The sequence below is a fragment of the Typha angustifolia genome, chromosome 15, assembly GCF_048772165.1.
Source record: "Typha angustifolia cultivar Huaian chromosome 15, ASM4877216v1, whole genome shotgun sequence".
In the NCBI taxonomy this organism is placed as follows: Eukaryota; Viridiplantae; Streptophyta; class Magnoliopsida; order Poales; family Typhaceae; genus Typha; species Typha angustifolia.
In genome coordinates, this window is record NC_133253.1 from 13,850,645 (window position 1) to 13,872,332 (window position 21,688).

General features: G+C 37.2%; 1 protein-coding gene across 3 annotated transcripts in view; it reads right to left on the reverse strand.

Moving 5' to 3' along the window:
• The window catches only part of LOC140777803 (phosphatidylinositol/phosphatidylcholine transfer protein SFH8-like), a 42,614-nt gene that overhangs the window by 13,504 nt on the left and 7,422 nt on the right, over window positions 1–21,688 (reverse strand). For all 3 annotated transcript variants that reach the window (XM_073122158.1, XM_073122156.1, XM_073122157.1), the window contains exons 4-11: window positions 8,291–8,390; window positions 1,642–1,908; window positions 1,465–1,542; window positions 1,268–1,369; window positions 1,133–1,182; window positions 941–1,040; window positions 749–847; window positions 552–668 (exon numbers count right to left, since the gene is read on the reverse strand). In XM_073122158.1, coding sequence (XP_072978259.1) covers window positions 552–668; window positions 749–847; window positions 941–1,040; window positions 1,133–1,182; window positions 1,268–1,369; window positions 1,465–1,542; window positions 1,642–1,908; window positions 8,291–8,390 — 913 coding nt within the window. The remainder of the gene's footprint in view (window positions 1–551; window positions 669–748; window positions 848–940; window positions 1,041–1,132; window positions 1,183–1,267; window positions 1,370–1,464; window positions 1,543–1,641; window positions 1,909–8,290; window positions 8,391–21,688) is intronic.

Sequence of the window (21,688 nt, forward strand, 5' to 3'; positions counted from 1 at the left end):
CAATTGGCATGCTAATTACAACAGAACTTGTACGTTTTCTTTCCATCAGATGGATCAGGAATTTCCTGACTACATATGCATTTTGAGAAAAGATGTTGGTATACTTTATGCATATAGAAGATGGGTGCAATTTTTTGGGCTTTTTTTATTAATGAATTCTCATTTCAACTAAAAGGAAAAGAATGACGTTACCTTCATGCATATCAGATCCTATTCCTTAACACTAGCCCTTTCATAGTTTGTAACTTGATGTTAAGAAAATTAAGTACCAAACAGCCCCTAATTAGGAAGTAAGGCAACAGGTAATCCTGGTTATTTTGATGTCCAGGAAAGGACATAAATAAACAACTACAACAAACTAAGCCTTGGCAAGCAGGAATGGACAGATATTGAAGAGGATATATTATAGCAGAAACAACTTCGTATATCTGAAGCATAAAAATCAAAAATCAAATTTTAATACCATAATGCATATAAAACCTTTATATATATATATATATATATATATAAAGTCTTACACCTATCGCACAGGCAAAACAAATTCAACTTACTTCTTCACGAACTGGGGTCAACTGAGGATGCGAAATATAACTCCTTGATGCTTTTGGGGAGGTAACGTCTTCAGTTTCAGAACCAGACTCAGCAGTAGATGTATCACTACCCTTTATCTGACCGAACATGCAAAATCAGTCTTAACAATGTAGCAATGTGAGTGATTCTGAAACAGGAAATAGGCAGAAAAACTTACTGTGCGACATTGTGGCTTAGCATAAGCAATAATTTTTCCCTCACCATTGGAAACAGTTACGATTTGCCTAAAACATTGTGCTTCACCACTAAGGACCATCTGAATACCCAAAAAAGAAAATGAGGATTACAACTCAAAAACTAGAGTGGAATACCATAAAAAAGGATATTAGAAGGAAAAAAAAAAGGAAACCTTCAATATGTTTGGGTCTTTCCAAGGGCCTTTTTCATATCTAAGGCATCCTCCATGTTCAGCACAGGTACAAGAACCACCAAGAAACTCTGGCAACTCACTGAATAATTTAGAACAATACAAAGGTGAAACATTACCCATAAAAAGTTAATACTTAATACAACCAAGATAATCAAATGCTACAGCACTTACTTGGGATCAATTATTTCAAACAGCTTACTTTGGTATTTAGTCCCAAGAACCTTAAAAGAAATTCGAGAAGCAGTTTAATATACAATTTTGAATCTCTAGATGGAACTTGTCTTCATACGAAATTCAACAGCTTACATGAATTTTCGAAGTAGTTTTTGGGTCAAGGAAAGACTTCACAGTGTTCCACAACAGCCTAAAACCTGAGCCAGCATTGATGATAAACATTCGGTATAATGTCTGCAGGAAACATTCAGGAAAGATTTGTCAGAAGAATCTAAGTACAGTAACCTGGGTCCAAGTTGGAGCAAAGAGTAGAAATGCAAATCACAAACCTCTGGGTAGTTATCACTGTCAATCTTTTGAAGCCGCATAATTAGTTCCCGGGCAGTCTTGCTGAAGTTCTTCAAACCCTATAGAGCAGTCAAAAGCATCATACGAGTAATTGACATGATTATTTAAAAAATGAACAGTCACACTTCTTTTGTAACTCCAATTATGGGGCAACATACCACGCCTTGAACGTCAAGAATGGTTGTACTTGAATCAATGTGCCTTTTGGCAGCAATAGAGCAAGCCGGAAATTTGGTTAAAAAGCTCCTCTCAAACTCCCTTACATGGTACCTTACATATCGATCCATCGTGGTTACTTGCATGAGTTTGTTCGGATCAACCCTTCCCAACCTTTCAATATAAACAGGTCTTCCCTCTTTGTCAACACCGTGATAACCATGTGGATAATATTGCAGAACTTCATTTAGCTCAGAGTACTCAAAATCCTACATCAGGTCACAATCAACATCAAAGCTATCGAAATAATAATTTGAAACAAGAGGCCTATTGCACAACATAACAGCAGAAGCAAAACACAGAGGTACATCTTTCTTGGGAAGTGTAGTTAATACCTAATATAGGGCATTCTCCCCAAAATTTAGAGGTAAGTTGAGGATCAATAACATCAAAATAGTGAGACAAATTAAACAAGCAATTTAGACTTTGTATGGAGTTTGAGAAAGGAGGAGAGAGATGGAGATTGAGAAAATAATATTTTTTTTAGTTTTATACAAGTAATTTAGACTTTATATATGAGTAATTTATATTTCTATATCTTATTATTATTGTTTCTTATTAGAATTTTTGTATTTTAAAATATATGTCGATGCAACTGATACATATCATTTGTTCGGACGGCCTATCTTAATCCCGATCCCGATCATGATCCTTGGAATCTTAATATTTTCTGTTCAATAATTTACACAAATGTGTGGTGGTGCAGTAGGTTAGAGCGCTTTGCTCATAAATAGGCCACTCAGATTCAAATCTGAGTGTTTCCAATATTTAAGTGGTTTTTTCTTACTAGGCTAGTTAGCTTAATAGGAATAGAACATGTTTGGAATCGAGAAATCCTGAGCCCAGATGAGCTAGCTTAATAATGGGAGTCAAGCTCGAGCCCATATTACTAGGCTCATCTTGACCCCGAGCCAACCTCAAGCTTAGGTTCAACCAAATGAGAGCCAAGCTTGCACGAATTTGGGTTATTTATATTATACCCCTGGGCGATGGAATTCTTTTACAAGACAAACTGTATTGTTCATCACATTAAGGATTTTATTAATCCAACAGATATACTACCATCTACACAGTAGAATTTATCCATTTTTCTAGGTACAATAAAATTGCTAACGTTTTCCAAAAAGGAAGGCAGAAATAATAAGGAAAGCATATATCACATAAAGAGACAGTGAAGGTTACCAATTTTCCTTCAAAATAGAAGCCAAAAATGAAAAATCTAGTGGCACATTCAATAGCTCTATGGTCTAAAGTCTAAAAAAGTATTATGGAGCTGTCAATCAGTTGATAGGTATGGCCTATAAAATGCTCTAAATATGCAAAAGCAAGCTAAGAAGAGAAGGGATGCAGATACTTCCTTGAGTGGCTCACTTCTATCTCCTTGTTTCATTAGATTACTATACTTAACAGAATGGTTTTCTCTAGGGTTTGGTTTTTAAATAATGGCTTTCCCATGCAATAAGTAGATTCTGATAAATTGGTCACCAAGCTTTATGCCTTCAATTGGTTAGGCTAGGGTTGTTCACCGTTTCAAATAGAATTGGGACTCCTTTAGATTAAAAAAACTCAAGTGTTCCAAATGGTCATCGACTCCCCCAAATTGTGGCCCCACCGAATTAAACTAAGGGACCTTGCCATCCATAATTTAAAAAGATGGTCTATTTGTCGCCTATGCAGCAACATAAGTGTGGTGGATATATTTCCTGCATATGCATTGTGTGGTCCCTATATGCAAGACAATTGCATATGCAATGACCACATATACCACATAATGGACCTCATATGTATCGGACAAGCACCAGAAATGTGTATGCCTAGGGAAATAATATGATTATAATCTTCCTGTTCATGGATAGGATTTTGATGAAGATCATTCTCTAAATATTACCTAAATAGTAGCTACTTTATCTTGCACTAGTATCTTATGAACCTTAATTAATATATATAAATATGTTATGCTAGATAAGTGTTCCCAAGATGTCCATATTTCCTTTTCTTCACATATGAAATCTAACCTTTGACTTAACTTTAAACCAAACCTTAACCTAATCATGGATGGCCATGCCGACCGACATGTAGCAACAAGGGATGCCACATGGCGCCCCTTCCAATAGTTTCATCGCTCGCCATCGACCTCGTCGTCGAGCTACCAGTTGCTAATCACTGTCGCCGATCGCCACTCGCCATCGCCCAAGCTCACGTCAGGTGCCCTAGCCCGAGGGAGGAGAAAGAGAGAGAGAGAGATAGGATTATCGGTTAAAAATTTAACCGACGTGAGCTCAAGCGATGGTGATGACGACGACAAAGGTGAGCAGCGATTGGCGATAGCAATGACGAAGGTGAATATCCCTTACGTTTTTCTCTTCTTTTACGGCACGATACGTGCCTGTGGCACAGCCATTGTTGATTGTTGATTTAAATTAAACATATTGCTTAATTAGTTCAGTATGAACAACCCACACAACTTCAGTCAATTGACTAGCCCAATTAATCAACTAAACCCAAAATTGTCATTGCACCATATTAGATCCAATTTAACTCAAAAAAAACTTGAAAGATTGAGAATTGATGTCACGTTAAGTATTTTTCTAATTCAACTTGGAAGTCAGACAAAAATTATGTTTCATCTGATAAAGATATCCTAAATCAAATATTCTTAGAAGCATTGTGTCCAACAGTCCAACCTTACCTTTAATTAGTATAATGGTTCAAGCACCATGGGTCGTGTTGCCCAGTGTGGCAATTATGATGGACAAAATGGAGGAAAAGGCATAAGTACAGGAGCAGAGACCGACTATAGGGCAAGAGCAATAGTGGTAAAGGAAAGATGGAGAAAAGGGAAGAGTAAAAAGCAATTGTTATGTGTACTATAGAGGGAAGAAGAGAGGAGAAAGATAAAAGGGTTTGTTGTTAAGTCAAGGTTTGAGCTTGAATTGACCAACCCGACCCAACCTAAACATAAAACCCAATTAACTTAATAGATTTTGACCTCAAGTCAAGTTGATTCAGGATCTTACTACCCCAACTCGCAAGCCCTATTAACTCAGGAGGTATCTGGTTGTAGGGAAGTAAAATGGGTAATTTCATAAACTATTCTTTGTTTGGTTTAAGAAAGTGAGTTACGAAGTGACTTGTCTAATTTCTCCTAGACTGTAGGACTTCCTTATTTTTGGCCAAATCCATTTTCTCTCAAAGGAAAGAGTCTACTTCTTAGCTTTAATTCTCAATCATATGCAAAGCATGTGACCACTAAGTTCCTAAAATATCTCATACTATTTTGTTTCAAAAAAAAAATTATATGTATACCCTTCTAAAATGACTCCAACAAAACTAATCTTTAAAATTTCATCAATTTAACAACAAAGACAAAAATACCCTTATTTTTTAATGATATTTATGTCTTCATATTTTAAGTACTAAAGATTTTAATCATGGATCCAAGTTTCGGCTGATCGCAAGTCGAATCGGCCGAAACAAATCCATGGTCGACACCTGATCTATATCAGGTCAGGATCAGTCGTACCGGCCATTCCCTCCCGATACGGATATTTTTATGTTGATACTAATTGGATCCAAGAAAGGTAATACCCACATCAATTATAATTGATACAGGTTCTCCATTTCTCTCTCTTTTCTCTCGTTCTCTACTTCTCTCCCTCCCAATCAACGACATCCTCTGACAAAGATTCGACGAGCTCAACCTCTAGCGACCTCGAGTTAATATTTTATTTTATTCCTTTCTTCTCTCTCCGATCCCTTATCTTTCTCTCTCTACTCTCTTCGAATCCGGCAAGCCCCCTCTCTACTCTCTCCCTTTCTTTCTTTCCTCCCTCTCTCTTCCTGTCCGTCATCTCTGTTACTGCAGCAGAAACTCTACAGCAATAACATAGAGTGAGATAGAGTGATGAGAGAGAGAGTGGACAGTGAGAGAGAGTAGAGAAGGGAAGAGAAAGGACAGAGTGATGAAAAGAATCAGAAAAATTGTTGCCTTGCAATAGTAAGAGAGAGGGAGAGAAGAGAGAGAGAGAGAGAGAGAGAGAAAGAGAGAAATGAGAGGAGAAATAAAAAAAATAAGAAAAAAAAAAGATTTGCCTCAACAATAAGGAGAGGAGAGAGAGAGAGAGAGAGAGAGAGAGAGAGAGAAGAAACAAAAAAAAATTATAAAAAATGCTAATTATTAGTAAGTTAATAGATTAGTAAGCAAATGTGCATCATAGAACAATGGCTCCTGCAATGTGGGTCCTGCGCTCATCGCACATGAGGCTTATCCACTAGGATACCCATTACTTCCATTAGATATAGAAATGATAAAATGGCCAATTAGAAGCAAGGGCATATATTCCATTTAGCTATTTCAAAATAATACCATAACATACATTCGTAGGATCCTCTTGAACCAGGTGCCCTTGTATCAGAATATATATTAATAAAGTATTAGCTCAATAGAGAACAACTCATCCTTTTATTTCCTTTATGCAATAATTCTTTTGGAAATTACAGAAAGTCCACAAGTTCCAACAACTTTTAGAATTGTATATGATATAGAGTTTAGTGATTCTTTGAACTGGAAAGAAGATAAAAAAAATACTTTGACAAAAGGAGACAACCACTAGTACTAGGTTATAACTGAATTTAAAATAATTTAGTTGATTGAAATAGTAAGCGAGAGTCGAGAACTCCTATCTCAATGTAACAACTTGTCAACTTCTCTCCATTCTCCACATTGTACAACTCTTATCCATTATGGAATTAAAGAATCACATATGGATAGTCCCCCCCATTCTAGAACTCCACGCATTTCGAGAACTTCCCATGGACGGCGATGCCGCACCATCACATTCCTCTCCATCACTCACATGCCATACATGAGAACGAAGAAGATGATGGCAAATGGGTTGGAATTAAAAGAATCCACAAAGAAGATTCTTTATTTTCCTCGACACATTTCCATTTTTCCCCAAATTTCATCATCTTCTGCAATCACCTAGGGTACGGGCAGATGAGAGATCATCGTGCAACGGCAATAGAATAACGTAGGCGGCAGCACAGTTAGTAATCTCCCTCTCTCTTTTCTACTATATTTCTCTCTTGCATGGGGCCAATGGTGGAGCCTATACTCTTGCCATACCGGTCACCAGGAAGGCAATCCTTGCCTTCCACAAGTATTCTTGATACCTAAAGAAAATGTTATCCTTGGAATTCCAATATGTCTGCAACTGACCCAATTCAAAATGTATAGAATAGTAGGCCTAGCATCTCAATTAAGACTTCCTGCGGTTGCACAACCTAGGGTTGCATCCGGATGAATCTTCCTTAAAAATTCTAAGACATGGCATGCTAGTAATTAGTAAATACATATGTGGCCAACATCTAGTAAGAGAAGAGGTTACTGATCCTCTAGGAGAACATTAAACCCTACAGCTTAATCTTTAAAATCGGACTGAACAATAATGACAAGCAGTGAATTCCAACTATTTAGGGTTGGCTATATGGATCATTTTCCTCTGTTAGAAAAAAAAAGTAATTTGTAAATCGCAAAGAAATTAATCAAACAAATACGAAAATGAAGTGCCGTAAATTTTGTAAAAGACATTTTCTAGGTCTAACTTAAACAAGCTTCAGTATGTGTGCAGTACCACTTCTTAATTAACTACTTCACAAATTAATTTTGCAACATGCCTTCCATATCCATCAAGGTTTCGAAACTCGGTATCGAGATTGAGATCAGTCGTTAGAAAAAAACGATATTTATCAGCCATATTGGCCGCCAGTATCGGATTGAACTACTTTTAATTTCGTAAAATTATAAATAATATTTAAATTGCAGAAAAATTTCTAAAAATTTCTAAAAGATAAAAGAAAAGGAAGAAAAAAAATTAATCACATATGAACTTTAAAAACTAAAGAAAAAACTCATTCAAAATTATAATAAATTTCGACTTAAATTAGACAAATTTTTATACTCATAAATTACTACTGCAAAACAACATGAAGAAAGAGATCTCTCTTTACTGTTGTTCTATAGCAGTAAGAAGAAAAAGAAAGTTAAAAAGTGGGTAAAAAAGAAAGAAAAAATAAGAAAAACAAAATCATCTGAGTTTACCAAAGTGTAGACTAGCTAAAAAGGCTCACCGGAATAGCCACTGAATAAACTCGGTGAAACGTGAGTGTGAGAAGAAGTGTGTGTGAGAGATAAAGAGTAAAAACTAAAAATTTGAAAAGAAAGCAATCGATGACATCAATTATTAATGTCTTTTAGGTTAAACACATTAGATTTGACATAAATCTTAAAAAAATTAATTTCAGCCAATAATATTGTTTGGCTAAAATTGGCCAAAACTAGCTAATACCGACCTATATTGGTTGAAACCGACCGATACCAGCCAAAACCGAAACCGATCTAATCGAGATCGATTATGGCCAATCCGACACAAAATCGGCCGATTTTGGGATCCATGATATCCATGGACATCTCCAAATATGATTTAACGAAGAGTTAGATGCTTCTGATTTCAAGTTATAATGTTGATGTTATAACAAATTAAGATCTGCATTTTATATCTTTTGCATGATTAGAAAAAAAGAAGCTACCTCAACAATAGTATCAACATCGTACTCCTTCCTCCACTGAAGCATTTCACCCCACATGTGCTTTGCTTTCTCAATATCAAACTTCCTTGCTTTCAAGAATCTAAAGAAGTCAAATTTTTAACCACATCAGATACAATATAATAGTTGTTTTGGAGAAATAACATCTGATGATTCAAAGCTAATGTCTAATATAAGGTAAATGTGTTATAATAGAGAAAAAGGTGGGTATTGAAAGTTTCAGCTTTTTCTCACTCATTCAGCTTTGAGAAAGAGATATACAGCCCAACAACCTAGAGGACGTAACTTGATTTAACTATTGCAGTGGCAACGCCACAATAGTCAATAAGCCAGAAAAGATCAAAGGCTCTCTTGGACATGCACACCACACAAAAAAGCTAAACATATGTGCATGTAAACACAAATATCAGGAAGGACATATGAGCTGGGGATGTAAAATAGAAACTATACAAAATTAAGTATGAGTATACAGAAAAAGAAAATGGGATACTGTTTTCCACAAAGGCATCCAAAACAAACCTGAGTGCTTGCTAGAACGTAAAACTCATTAATTGTCATTTATTGAATTGCATAGATTTGAAGAGACAAGGAAAATTGTTAACAAGAACAGAGATTATTAGTCCTAAGAATTCTTAATTCATGGAGAATAAACGGCAAAGGACATAAACATATAACGCCAGTCAAGAGTTAAATAGTTAATACTTGGATAATTAGGATGGCATGCAATTTAGAGATTAGGAATATAGCAGATAGTCATAATACTAGTCACAATCAGTGGATGCATGTCAATTATGGACTAAACAAATTGTGACAAGACAACTAAAAATATATTTCAAGTATTCAAAAGTCTACAGAAGCCAATAATACAATAACTCACGGAGCAACAAAATCTTCCACTGGCCTAATTTTAAGTTGAAGCAGGTGGGAATGGGATGACCAAAATCTTAGCTATGAAATCCACTTAAGGAAAAAGAAAGAGGAAGAATAAGGAAAAAGGAACAGAAGTGTTGCTAATTGAGAACTCCAATCTTGGTTAACAATAGAGACAGAAATCAACAAGTCTAAAAAAAAGCTAGGGGTCATAAGCTTGTTCTAAACAACAAAGTGTTGGGGGGTGGCAACTACAAGGATTTAACAAATTGGTAATAACATCTATGGATGCATTGTATCAGTTATTTGCCTTTTAAATCATATAATTAGATAAATGTGCTTTTCAGTTAAACACCTAATGTTCTCATTTTTGTGGTATATGTTTTACCTTTTATCGAAGAAAAGGATCACCATACTCCTATTAAGAATAGAGGATTTTATTTGGTTCATTGAACAAGATATTAAAAGAAGCAAGGTGCACTACTTGTAAGTGGCATGCACACATCTTTTGACACCAGCTTCCAGGACTAACCTCAGTAGTGCCTTGTTACATTCCCAATTCAGTCATTTGACCTGCATTGGGATTTTAGAATTTTTGCCCATCTGATTTTAACATTTATAATAGGTTCAAGGATCTGCTTTACTCCTATCAAGAAAAGACGATCGTGTTTGGTTCATCAATTAAGGCTTTAAAGGGTGCAATTTGCCCTGTTGCGCATTAGTATGCCTCATTACACACCCAACCCAGTTGTTTGACCTCTGTATTGGGGTTTCCAACTTTGAATGACATCTGACTTCATAAGCACAATTATCTGGCTTCAATTTGCATCCAAGTTCAGTCCAAAAACCCCTCAAATCCACTATAATCAATGATAAAGAGTTCTTGGTCAAGTTGGATTAGGTCAAACTCTAAGTCTCTAACCTGACTTGATACCCTAATCTTCTTGCTCTTCTCCTAATCACCTCTACCTTTGGCCATAAATGAAACCTAATCCGCATTTGTCTTCATCCCTCTTCCTCTCCCTTTCCCTCTCCCATTCCTCCACTTCCTCTATCAATCCTTTACCTCATCAACAACCCATTATTCTACCTCTCCTTTCCTTCTGCTCTATCTCCTTGTCAAACTATTGTAGCCAATCTGCCTCATGGAGGACACATGGGCTCATCCAACACATACAATGCAAGAACTGGAAAAAGAAAAAAGGCTCGCACGTGCAATGCACATGCACCCCCTTCCCTCTCCTTCACTATTATGTAGTGACAGGAGTAGCAGCGAGATTTCCGACCACTCCGAATCCAAGTCAGATCCCAAATAAAAATTCAAAACCTACCATATAAATCAAAACTCAAACCTTATTCTTTTACCCTTGCGCCGTCCTCTATCTTGCTCGCTCTCTCTCTTTCTTTCCCATCAGAGCACCCACCATCGAATTAGAGTGTCGGAGCACTACTTGAGCAATCGAAGACTACTCTATGACTCACCGATCAGTCCTTTCCCATCCTTCATATTCAATTTAATAGTTTAGAATACAAATGCCTATTTTTTTGGGTGATGCAACGTCGTCAATAAATCGAGCTAGCCGACGGCTATGGGTTGCTACCACTCATGTCCCAAAGCTTCGCGTCATTGACCTCGTGCTGTAAGCGCACTTCTTTAGATCCCTCAAGGCTCGATTTATGGTAGAAGCCAATTACATGACCGTCGGCCATGGAGTCTAGCTATTAGTCAGCGGCTGCCGACATCTCCTCCACCTTGTGTGGTCGACGTCGTCGCAAGGATGGCGGGAAGCTTGTGGTGTGGCCGGAAAACCGCTAACAACATTGATCGCCAATAGTTTCCTCTCCCTCCCTTCTCCGTTGGGATTTCCATCTAGGGAAGTGAGCTCGGGCACAACCGAGCTCAACCCTCCTTTTAATCTGGATTTTGGTTGGGTTTAGATTATGAATCCAAAGAATACGACCTAATTCAATAAGATTGTGGAATTGGACTTTAAGCCCAATCCATTTAATTTTGGTTTGATGGGCTATCGTTAGCCGCTACCTAACCAAGGTGTTAATGGGTTTTAGGCCATAAGCCCAACCCACTTATTGTTTTGAGTTAGCTATAGACCAACTACAGTCCAGCCCAACTCTTTGGGCTTAATTTAGCCCATTTTAACAAATTAATTAGGTTTCAATTTTAAAAAATTATGATAATAGTTAAATTAAAATTATATTATTTATTCATTATAAAATGTGGTAATTGTTAGCATGTGGACTAGAGATTTCAGTCGTTTTATCTAGACTTAGGTGAGTAAGTTCACTCACATATTTACTCGTCTTGTACTTCGTGTTTATTAGATCATGTATTTATCTATGTGTTAACATATTATATTTTTGTGTGCAAAATAAATGACTCAGTACATTGTTATACTTCATACAAAATAGCAATTTTAATCATAAATGGCCCTATACCAATGGACCCCCCCCCCCCGTGACGAGTCGTGCTGACCGACACGGATGCGTGCCATCCGGCACGATCGTGTGCCGGTCATTACGTCATGTGGAGCCCTTTCTTTTAAATTTTTTCTATTTTCATCAATCATTATCAAACCAACTTTAGTCATTTTCTTAACAAATATGATATAACATGCAGAACGTATTGTTTTAACTTTTTCTTATTTCCATCAATCATCATCAATTAACTTTTGTTAATTTTGGAATGGCAAGTCAATTGTCATGTTTGGAATAACTCATGCCATTATGTCATTTTCTAATTTTCAATCAAATCATGTAATTATCATATTTTGTCATCTAATCTTATTTCCTTTTTATATTTTTCTTATTAACATCCATCAACTACTTTAAATGTTTCTAAAACTCTCATGAAGTGTTAAACACAATTATTATTATACCATCATATCAATCACATGCACTATAGGTACAACATCCTTATTCTACTCTAAATCCACAATCTACATATGTTTATGATGTGCCTGTGCCTATGCCGGTGCCAATCATTCCCATGCATGTTCAATATCCACATTATATTATAGGAAAATTATAAAATTCTTATTTATATGAAAACTATGTGAGACATTATAACAAGTAATACTATCAGTAGATTAATTTTGAAAAATATTAACAGTATTTAATACAACATTCTCATATTATACTTATGCCAGCAATTAAATCTTTGATCATCCTTGTCATTCTACATTCAACTAGATATTACTTTTAATTATTGAACTATTATTAATTAATATTATGTGTTGGATGTTATAGTTCATTTATTATGTGTTTAATTATATTATAAAGTATTCAATTATATTATAGTCATTAATATTAGTTTTAATGAATATATTCAATCATATTATGTGTTGAATAATATCTATATTTAATAGTTGTTTTATCTTTGATAAAATAGTTTAGTTACAAAAATAATCTAAAGAAAAAGCACTAAATGTAGGTTTTAGTATATTATTTAACTCAAAAACTAATAATTGACAAACTGAAGACTTAAAAATATTTCTAAATATCCTAAAAATTTAATTAAAAATATAAATGTGTGCCACTGGTACATAGGGGCGTATCGATGTTAGCACAGCACGTGCCAGTGGCACAATCATTGATTTTAATAACCAAAAATATTAGTGAAAAAATATAATTGATATTTGGTATGACTTAGATAACAGTCCCAACATAGATTGCTTACGACTTTCTATTATGACTCAAATCTACCTGAAACTCTAGAAGAAAGTCTAGGAAAATATCTTAGTTTAGATCACTGCGATGACTTTCTTAAGTGACTCTGGAGAGGTTAGAGAATAGTCCTGATTCAATCGCGAAAAATTTTGCAATGACTCTAATCTCTCTTAATGATTTGTAGAAGACAAGGTGAGTTATCTCATAATGACACCTTTTAGTAACCCTAAATGGATCTATTATAAGGAAAAAACTCGAGCGCAATCTTGAAGTGATTTCTAATTAATATGGATTCATAGAGCATTGACCCAATTGAGACATATGGCATTATTAGTATTAAAATAATTTCAACGTATTAATACGAAGCGTGTTATGAATTATGATTTACATCATTATTACCCATGTTGTTATTATTACTATTGTTATAAACATGCTTAGTAAAATTGTCATTTTATATTGTTGGAATTGAATTTATTTAAATTATAAAATTTAGATTTACTTGGCTTTTAAGTAGATTCCACTCACTGAGTTATAGTTATTGACTCATGAGAATCCCCTTCTAACATTTTAGATACTGGCCAACATGACGATTAAATAAAATGCACCGGAATCCTTACCTCCACTTAGGATTTTACTATTTTATCATTAGATAGTATTAGACATTTTATTCTAACCATCTATTTAGTTTAATTAGTAATACGATCCGACCACGTGGGTTAAGTCAATCGAATCAGTTGAGTCAAGTCAAGTCAAATTGATTTAGTTAGATTTTTTATTGCATTAAATTTTAAATAAAGCGAATAATCTACATGTGGATCCGATCCGCTATGAATTTACTCTTCTAAATGAGTTGATTATTATCGTGAAATAAAACTTAAGCTTAGTCAATTTATTTTTATTATCTTTATATTTTATTATAATCGTTAGATCGTTTTTATCTTCGTAGAAGTATATTGTAACCCTAAATCCACCTTCAAGCACCTAGCCACCATCTTCACCATGAGCTATTTTATTCTACGGTCATCCACCGCCACTCTGAGTCGTTCGCCACAACATTGAATATTTACTGATCTATCCCATTTTGACCTAGCATCTCGATCTCTGTTTTGACCAGGTAGCATCATTTCACTATGACACATCGCCAAGAGTTCATCATTCTTTTGATGCTCAATATTTTTCATCTTCACTTCAATACTTTGGAAATATCATCTTTATATCGACACTTTGGCTAGACATCTTTTCTTCGACGTGCCACGTTTGTTGTCTTCTCGTCAATCCTCAATGTCGTCTTCACATCAATGCTCCACCTCCTTTATCTTCTCTATGAGTAATTTTTGCAAACATTTTTATTTAAATAAGATATTATTCAGTTTAACAGGCATTGTCTAGACTCCTTTTTTTGCTTGGAATAGGTAAACCAATTTTGAGAACCAAAGTCAGTTTTTATATGACTGGTATTTTTTATTATTAAGCTAAGGAATAAATTGGGAAGGTAATAATAAGCCAGTAGCTTTAAATTTGACCATTTGATATCATTAATTTATTGTCGTAGAATATCTGGATAAGTTTATTTTGTAATGTGACACCTACCAATATGCTTGGTAATTAGAGTTCTACCTTACCTTTACGCCGTCACATTATCATGAAGGCTTTCTCTAGAATTTGTAGATTTTGTAATTTTAGGAATGCATTCTTCTGATCATGATTATGATCTTTCTTGAGCATTGCAGCAATTTTTAAACTTAATTAATTTGACAAAAATTTTAGAGGAGAGAAGTATTTTCTCTCATTTAGACAAATTTTAGCAGAAAATTAAGGAGAGAGAAATAAATAATATTTAATAGTTACTTTCTTATTTCTCTAGACGCTAATATGATACACTTAGTTAAGATCTTTTCTTATTACATTAGTTGTTTATTTTCATTAAAATAAAATTCTTGTACGTAGGAGAGGTCGCGTTCGAACGCCCTTGTGAATGCCTACATCAGGCTTGCAAATACAGAGAATGCATATTATGCGATCGAACGCGGTCAGCCGAGTTCGAACGCCCTTGTGAATGCCTGCATCAGGTTTGCAAATACAGAAAACACATATTGTGCGATCGAACACAATCAGACGAGTTTGAATGCCTGCATCGCATTCGCACATCCAGAAATGGAGCTTTTTGAGTGCGTACGAATGCGATCGGACGCGTTCGAACGCGATCGAGCACGTTCGAACGCGATCAACGGGAATCCTCTAGAATTAGGGTTTTATATTGCTTTAGAACTTGTTAGCTAACCTCTATAAATATATGGATGGCAGCTAACTTCATTATGCTATTGAATTATTGATTTATTGCCTCCAATTTTCCCTAAACTCTCTCCCTCCTCTCTCTTCACCATCCTTCCATCTCTACCGTTGGCAAGATTTCTCCTAATTTCTAATCTCCCTCGACTGTCAAGTCACCACTCTTCCCTTAATCACATCTACAATCCACCTTCATCTCCATATTCATCCATAACCCTAACTTCCACTCCACCCATCACCACCACCATCACTCACGTTCTTTTGTGTTTTCGTCCCAGTTGCAGTTCGAATCTGCGAAGGGCGTTATATGAAAGTTGTAGATCAAGAAGTCACGGATCTAACCCAATTGGTTTCGTAATTTTCTAACTACCGGAGAATATTTAACGAATATTTTCTCACGGTTGCGCGGACTACTTCCTACAATAAGTTTAGATCTTAAGAAATTATTCTGTAGCCGATATTTTGGTACAAGAACCCATCAATTTGGTATCAGAGCAAGGCAAACCTCAGACCTCCATTAATGGTTTAAACAAGGAAGATGACATCAACAAAAAGACCTATGGAGAGCATACCGACAACTGAAGACTCAATCCACGATAACCCTAACCATGAGGTCGATTCCTTTAGAGCGACCACGGTAGGACTGAGTCAACCAACGTCCATGGGTGCGAATATGAATGAACATAGGGGCATGTTCCAAACATTGTTGCATAGAGTTGACAACATGTAAAAGAATCACAATGAATTCAAAGAATATGTCGTGAATCGATTGGGTTCGTCATCTCCTCAACGACGATCAGAGTTTCAAAAAAGACCAGCGGTGTAATATGCAAAATGATCACAATGAATTCAAGGAATATGTCGTGAATCGATTGGGTTCGTCATCTCCTCGACGACGATCGGAGTTTTAAGAAAGACCAACGGTGGGACCGCATCGAACCGATATCTCATAGATCCAAGTGCGTCATATGAGTGTCAATGATCCCCTCTTACCTATGTCTACACATCATCCTCCACCTCCGTTACAAAACCCAATACCAGCTGTGCTGGAACCCGAAAGGCGTGCGGCACTGGTATGCTTCATCGATGAGGAGGATTGGCACTTTAAGGATGAGGTTAATCCCTATAGAGATGGTGATTAACGTGCTCGAGGATTTAAAGATTATCAACATACACAAAGGTTTAGACATGAACCAAGGATCTTTTGGAAACCCAACAGCACTATCCGAGGGAGAACCGCACGCTTGGATTTTCCAAAATTTCAAGACGATGATCGAACAGATTGAGTGTTTCAAGTTGAATAATATTTTGATTGTCAAGGTACAACGGAAGATACAAAGGTCCAGATGGCAAGCTTTCACCTCTAAGGAACAGCATTGCTTTGATATAGATCGGTTATTCGTGGTGATAGATTTACCCGATGGACTGATTTTTGCAAGAGGATTATACGTAAATTTGGGACAGCGGCATATGAAGATTTTGCTGCCACATTAAGCAAGATGGTTCAAAGGACGACCGTATCGGAGTACCAAGCTGAGTTTGAAAGAGTTAGTAGTCGTTGTGAACCACCGTGGCACAAACGGACATTAATGAGTACATTTATTTCAGGACTGTATGATGAAATACAAACGGATGTTCGTGCTCTATATCCTACTACTCTTGAAGATGCCTTTGAGAAGACCGTGAGGATAGAATAAAACATAAGGCTCTAAAGATGACAGTGAAAACCAATTGGGGCAATCGAGATGGGCGGTTTGCACCTAGAACGCCGGCTGAAAATTCTGCGGATTCAAAAACAGCGACTGTATGAAACCTTCCGATGTTAGAGGAGATACTAAACCCCCCGTTCGAACTCTCACACCTACACAGGTGGAGGAGCGAAGAGCGAAAGGCCTTTGCTTTCGATGTGGAGTGTTTCACCCCCAGTTATCGGTGTTCTAAACTGATCGAGAGTATGATGCTTATCGATGGTCTTGAGGAGGATGAAAAGGTTATTGATGATGGAGAGTGTCCAAAGGAGATCCATGAGGAGGCTGTTGTGGAGGGCGTGGAGGAAGATATCCAAGCTGAAATATCGATGCATGAATATTCGGGTACTTCCGCGCTGAGGATGTTACGGGTAGACGGACTCGTTAGAAAGCATTGTGTACACATCCTCATCGATTCGGGGTGTACACATAACTTTCTAGACAAGAAACTAGTGAAGAGATTGGGTTTGGATGCCAAATCGATCACGGAATTTGACATTGCTATTGGAGACGACACAAAGCTTAGGGCGGAGAGCTTGTGTCGTCGAGTCAGTATACGGGTGCAAGGATATGACATCATTGTGCACTTGTATCCATTGGTGCTGCAAGGAGCGGACATTGTCCTTGGTGCTCAGTGGTTACAGAGTTTGGAACCCGTCATATTTGATTTCTGAAGCATGTGGATGAAATATAAATAAGAAAACAAAGATGTGCGGCTTGATGGTGTTCAGTCTTCACTGATTCTTGTGATGCAGCCTATGGTGGGGCTGCCTTGTGTGTATGATTTGGCCTATCTTCTTCAGTTAGGACTAGGAGGAGATGAGCCTCAAAAAATTTATTAAATAATTTTTTTGGACTGTTTGAGGAGCAACAGAAGTTGCCACTGAGGAAAGCGACAGACCATCGCATAGAGATTGTACCCGGAACTGCACCGGAACGTGAGGCCATATCGATATCCACATGTGCAAAAAGAAGTTATCTCAAAGATGGTAGCCGAGATGTTGGAGCAAGGCTTCATTCAACTAAGTCATAGCTCATACTCATCTCTCGTACTATTGGTGCGAAAAAAGAACGGAACATGATGTTTTTGTGTCGACTATCAGGCACTAAACGCTATTACCGTCAAGGACCGATATCCCATTCCAGTTATCGAGGAGTTACTGGACGAGCTTACAGGGGCGACTATATTTAGTAAGCTTGACTTGAGGGCCAAATATCATCAAATTAGAGTTCACCCGGCGGATGTGCATAAAACTGTATTTCGGACTCCGGACAGACATTACGAGTTCTGGGTAATGCCTTTTGGTCTCACCAATGCTCCAACTACCTTTCAAGGCCTCATGAATGATATATTTCGACCTCTTTTACGAAAGTATGTTTTGATATTTTTTGACGATATTTTGGTGTATAGTAAGACTGAATTGGAGCATTGGTGGCATTTAGAGGAAGTGCTGAATTTGTTAGAGCAAAGTCAATTAAAGATCAAAAAGTCCAAGTGCCTATGAAGAGTACCAAAGGTGGAGTATTTAGGCCACATCATTTCAGTGGATGATGTAACGGCGAATCCACAAAAGGTTGCATGCATGACCGCTTGGCTTATTCCTACTACTACCACCGGATTGAGAGAATTTTTTAGGGCTAACCAAATGAACAAATGAAGCCACTATAATCTTTAAAAAATTGAAAACAACAATGATGGCGGCATCCGTTTTAGTACTACCGAACTTTATCAAAGAGTTCATTATGGAATGTGATGCATTGGGTGTTGGCATAAGAGTTGCAATTCTGCATGCGGTGACAAAGTGGAAACCTTATTTGATTGGTAGATGATTCATTATCCGAACCAATCAAAGCAGCCTTCCATACTTTATGGGACAGCGCATACCCACTCCGGCACAGCAAAGATGGGTCACAAAATTGCTGAGATATAATTATGAAATCCAATACGAGAAGGGAACGAAAAATAGAGCGACGGATGCACTATCGCGCCAACCCAATACCGCCGAGCTTGCAGCCTATTCTTCTCCTACCTTTCCCTTCCTTGATTAGTTGAGATATGCATGTACATCTGATCCCAATATTTTGAGATTGTTACAGGAGGTGATGGATGATCCAGAACGCTATCTAGAATTAGAGAATCAAAGCAGTTTGCAGCTGGACCGCGAATAAAATCGGGTGCCCGCAAACAATAGATTGCGATAGAAATTGTTGGAGCACTTCCACCAAACTCCAGAGGCTGATCATGAGGGTGTCTTAAGAATTTATAAGAGGATATCTCAGAGTTGCACGTGGCCAGAATTGAGATGAGATGTGAAGAGTTTTGTCCATGCTTGCGAAGTCTGTCAAAGGGTTAAAGCAACCATATTGAAACCGACCGGATTACTTCAGCTTTTACCTATACCAGATCGTATTTGGGAGGACATTTCTATAGATTTCATAGAGGGTCTTCCGCTGGTACATGGATATTCCGTTATCTTTGTGGTAGTTAACAGATTAAGCAAGTATGCACATTTTTCGGTATTGTCACATCCAATTTCAGCCAAATCAGTGGCTGAAATTTTTGTTAGAAATGTTGCTCGGTTACATGACATGCCACGCGCGATTGTCTCGGATCATGATCGTATATTTATGAGCGACTTTAAAACTGAGTTTTTCAGATTGCAGAGAACTCGATTGAACTTTAGTTCGGCCTACCATCAACAGACATTGAGCAGTATTTAAACTTCAATCGAGGCATCGAGCAGTATTTAAGGTGTTTTGTTGTAGAGATGTCGAGACGATGATTGGAGTTCTTACCGTGGACAGAGTGGTCTTATAACACCGCTTACCATAGCAGCATTGGCATAACTATATTTGAGGTGGTGTATGGACGCACGGCTCCGAAGTTACACGCTTATGATCCGGTGGCACCTGCAGACCGGACAAAGATGGACTTAGCGTTGATCGATAGAGACTCCACATTAAGGAGGTTGTGTGCTCATCTTAAACTTGCTAAAAATCGCATGAAGTAAGTTTATGATCGTAGCCATAGGGAGCAGAAGTTCAACATCGACAGTTGTGTGTTTGTAAGGATGCAACCGTATTGACAGGTAACATTGCGTCCGATGCATAACCAAAAATTAGCACATCGCTACGTTACGGGTGTTAGAGCGTATTGGTCCGGTTGCATATCGTTTGGAGCTGCCGGAGGGGTCGAGAGTGCATCTTGTCTTCCATGTTTCATTACTGAAGGAGCACATTAGAGATCATGAGATCGTTAGATCAGTTCTACCGGAGCCATTGGAGGAGATAGAGATCGTAAAGCCAGTTCGTGTACCTGCTAGGCGCCGGCGACGACATGGTACCAGATTAGATATGGAGATTCTAGTTGAGTGGCTTGGCAAGCCATCTGATGAGGCAACATGGGATTTGTATATTGATATTTTTGAGCGTTTCCTTGACTTTTCACTTTGAGGGTAAGGTGGGAGAAGCGTAGTGGGCTGATACACTTAGTTTAGAATCTTTTCTTATTGTATTAGTTGTTTATTTTTCATAAAATAAAATTTCTGTAGGTCGTGTTCGAACGCAAAACGAGTCACGTTCGAACGCCTTTGTGAACGACTGCATCTGGTTCGCAAATACAAATAACCCATATTGCGCGTTCGAACGCAGTTGGGCGAGTTCGAACACCCGCGTTCAAACGCCTACATCGCGTTCGCACATCCAGAGATGGAGCTTTTTGAGTGCGTTCGAACGCGATCGGGTGCGTTCGAATGCGATCGACGGAAATCCTCTAGAATTAGGGTTTTATATTATTTTAGGACTTGTTAGCTAGTCTCTATAAATATGTGGATGACAACCAACTTTATTATGCTATTGAATTATTAATTTTTTTGCCTCCTATCTTCTCTAAACTCTCTCCCTCCTCTCTCTTCACCATCCTTCCACCTCTACCGTTAGCAAGATTTCTCCTAGCTTCTAATCTTCCTCGACTGTCGAGTCACCCCTCTTCTTTGGAATCTCGACCACTTCGTTCCCTTCGTCTACTTCCCTTAATCACATCCACAATCCACCTTCATCTCCATACTCATCTATAACCTTAACATCACTCCACCCGTCATCACCACCATCATCCACATTCTTTCGTGTTTTCGTCCCAATTGCAGTTCAAATCTACGGAGGGCATAAATACGAAAGTTGTAAATCAAGAAGATACGGATCTAACCCAATTGGTTTTGTAATTTTGACTACTAGAGAATATTTAACGAACATTTGTTCACGGTTGCGCGGACTGCTTCCTGCAATAAATTCATATCTTAAGGAATTGTTCCGTAACCGATCTTTTGATAATATATTTAACTTTTTTAATAGCTTTGAGTATATAAATACCTCAGTAACACTTCTGGATAAGAGTTTGGATCAATAAGTCAAGGTAAATAGAGTATAACCTATTAAAGTTGGAAAGTACTTTTGTTATAGATGTTCTAGAAATATTATACATTTTTGTGCCAATATTGGAGGTTAGTGTTGAGTATGAAAATGAAATAACAAAATTCATTGAATTTGCTTTTCAAAATGTATCTATGGAGGATATAATTCTATGCCTATGTAAATAATGCTCTAATTTTTTGTTTAGGAGGCAGGAAAATGTTGTATATGAGTATCTATTATGTTATGGATTTATAAGAAGCTATACACAATAGATTTTTCATAGAGAAACTATTTCTTGACTAATACATTATCAAAAATCTCAATTACATGATAAAGAAAACATTTACAATGAAATTGACACTACAAGACATGACGTTTT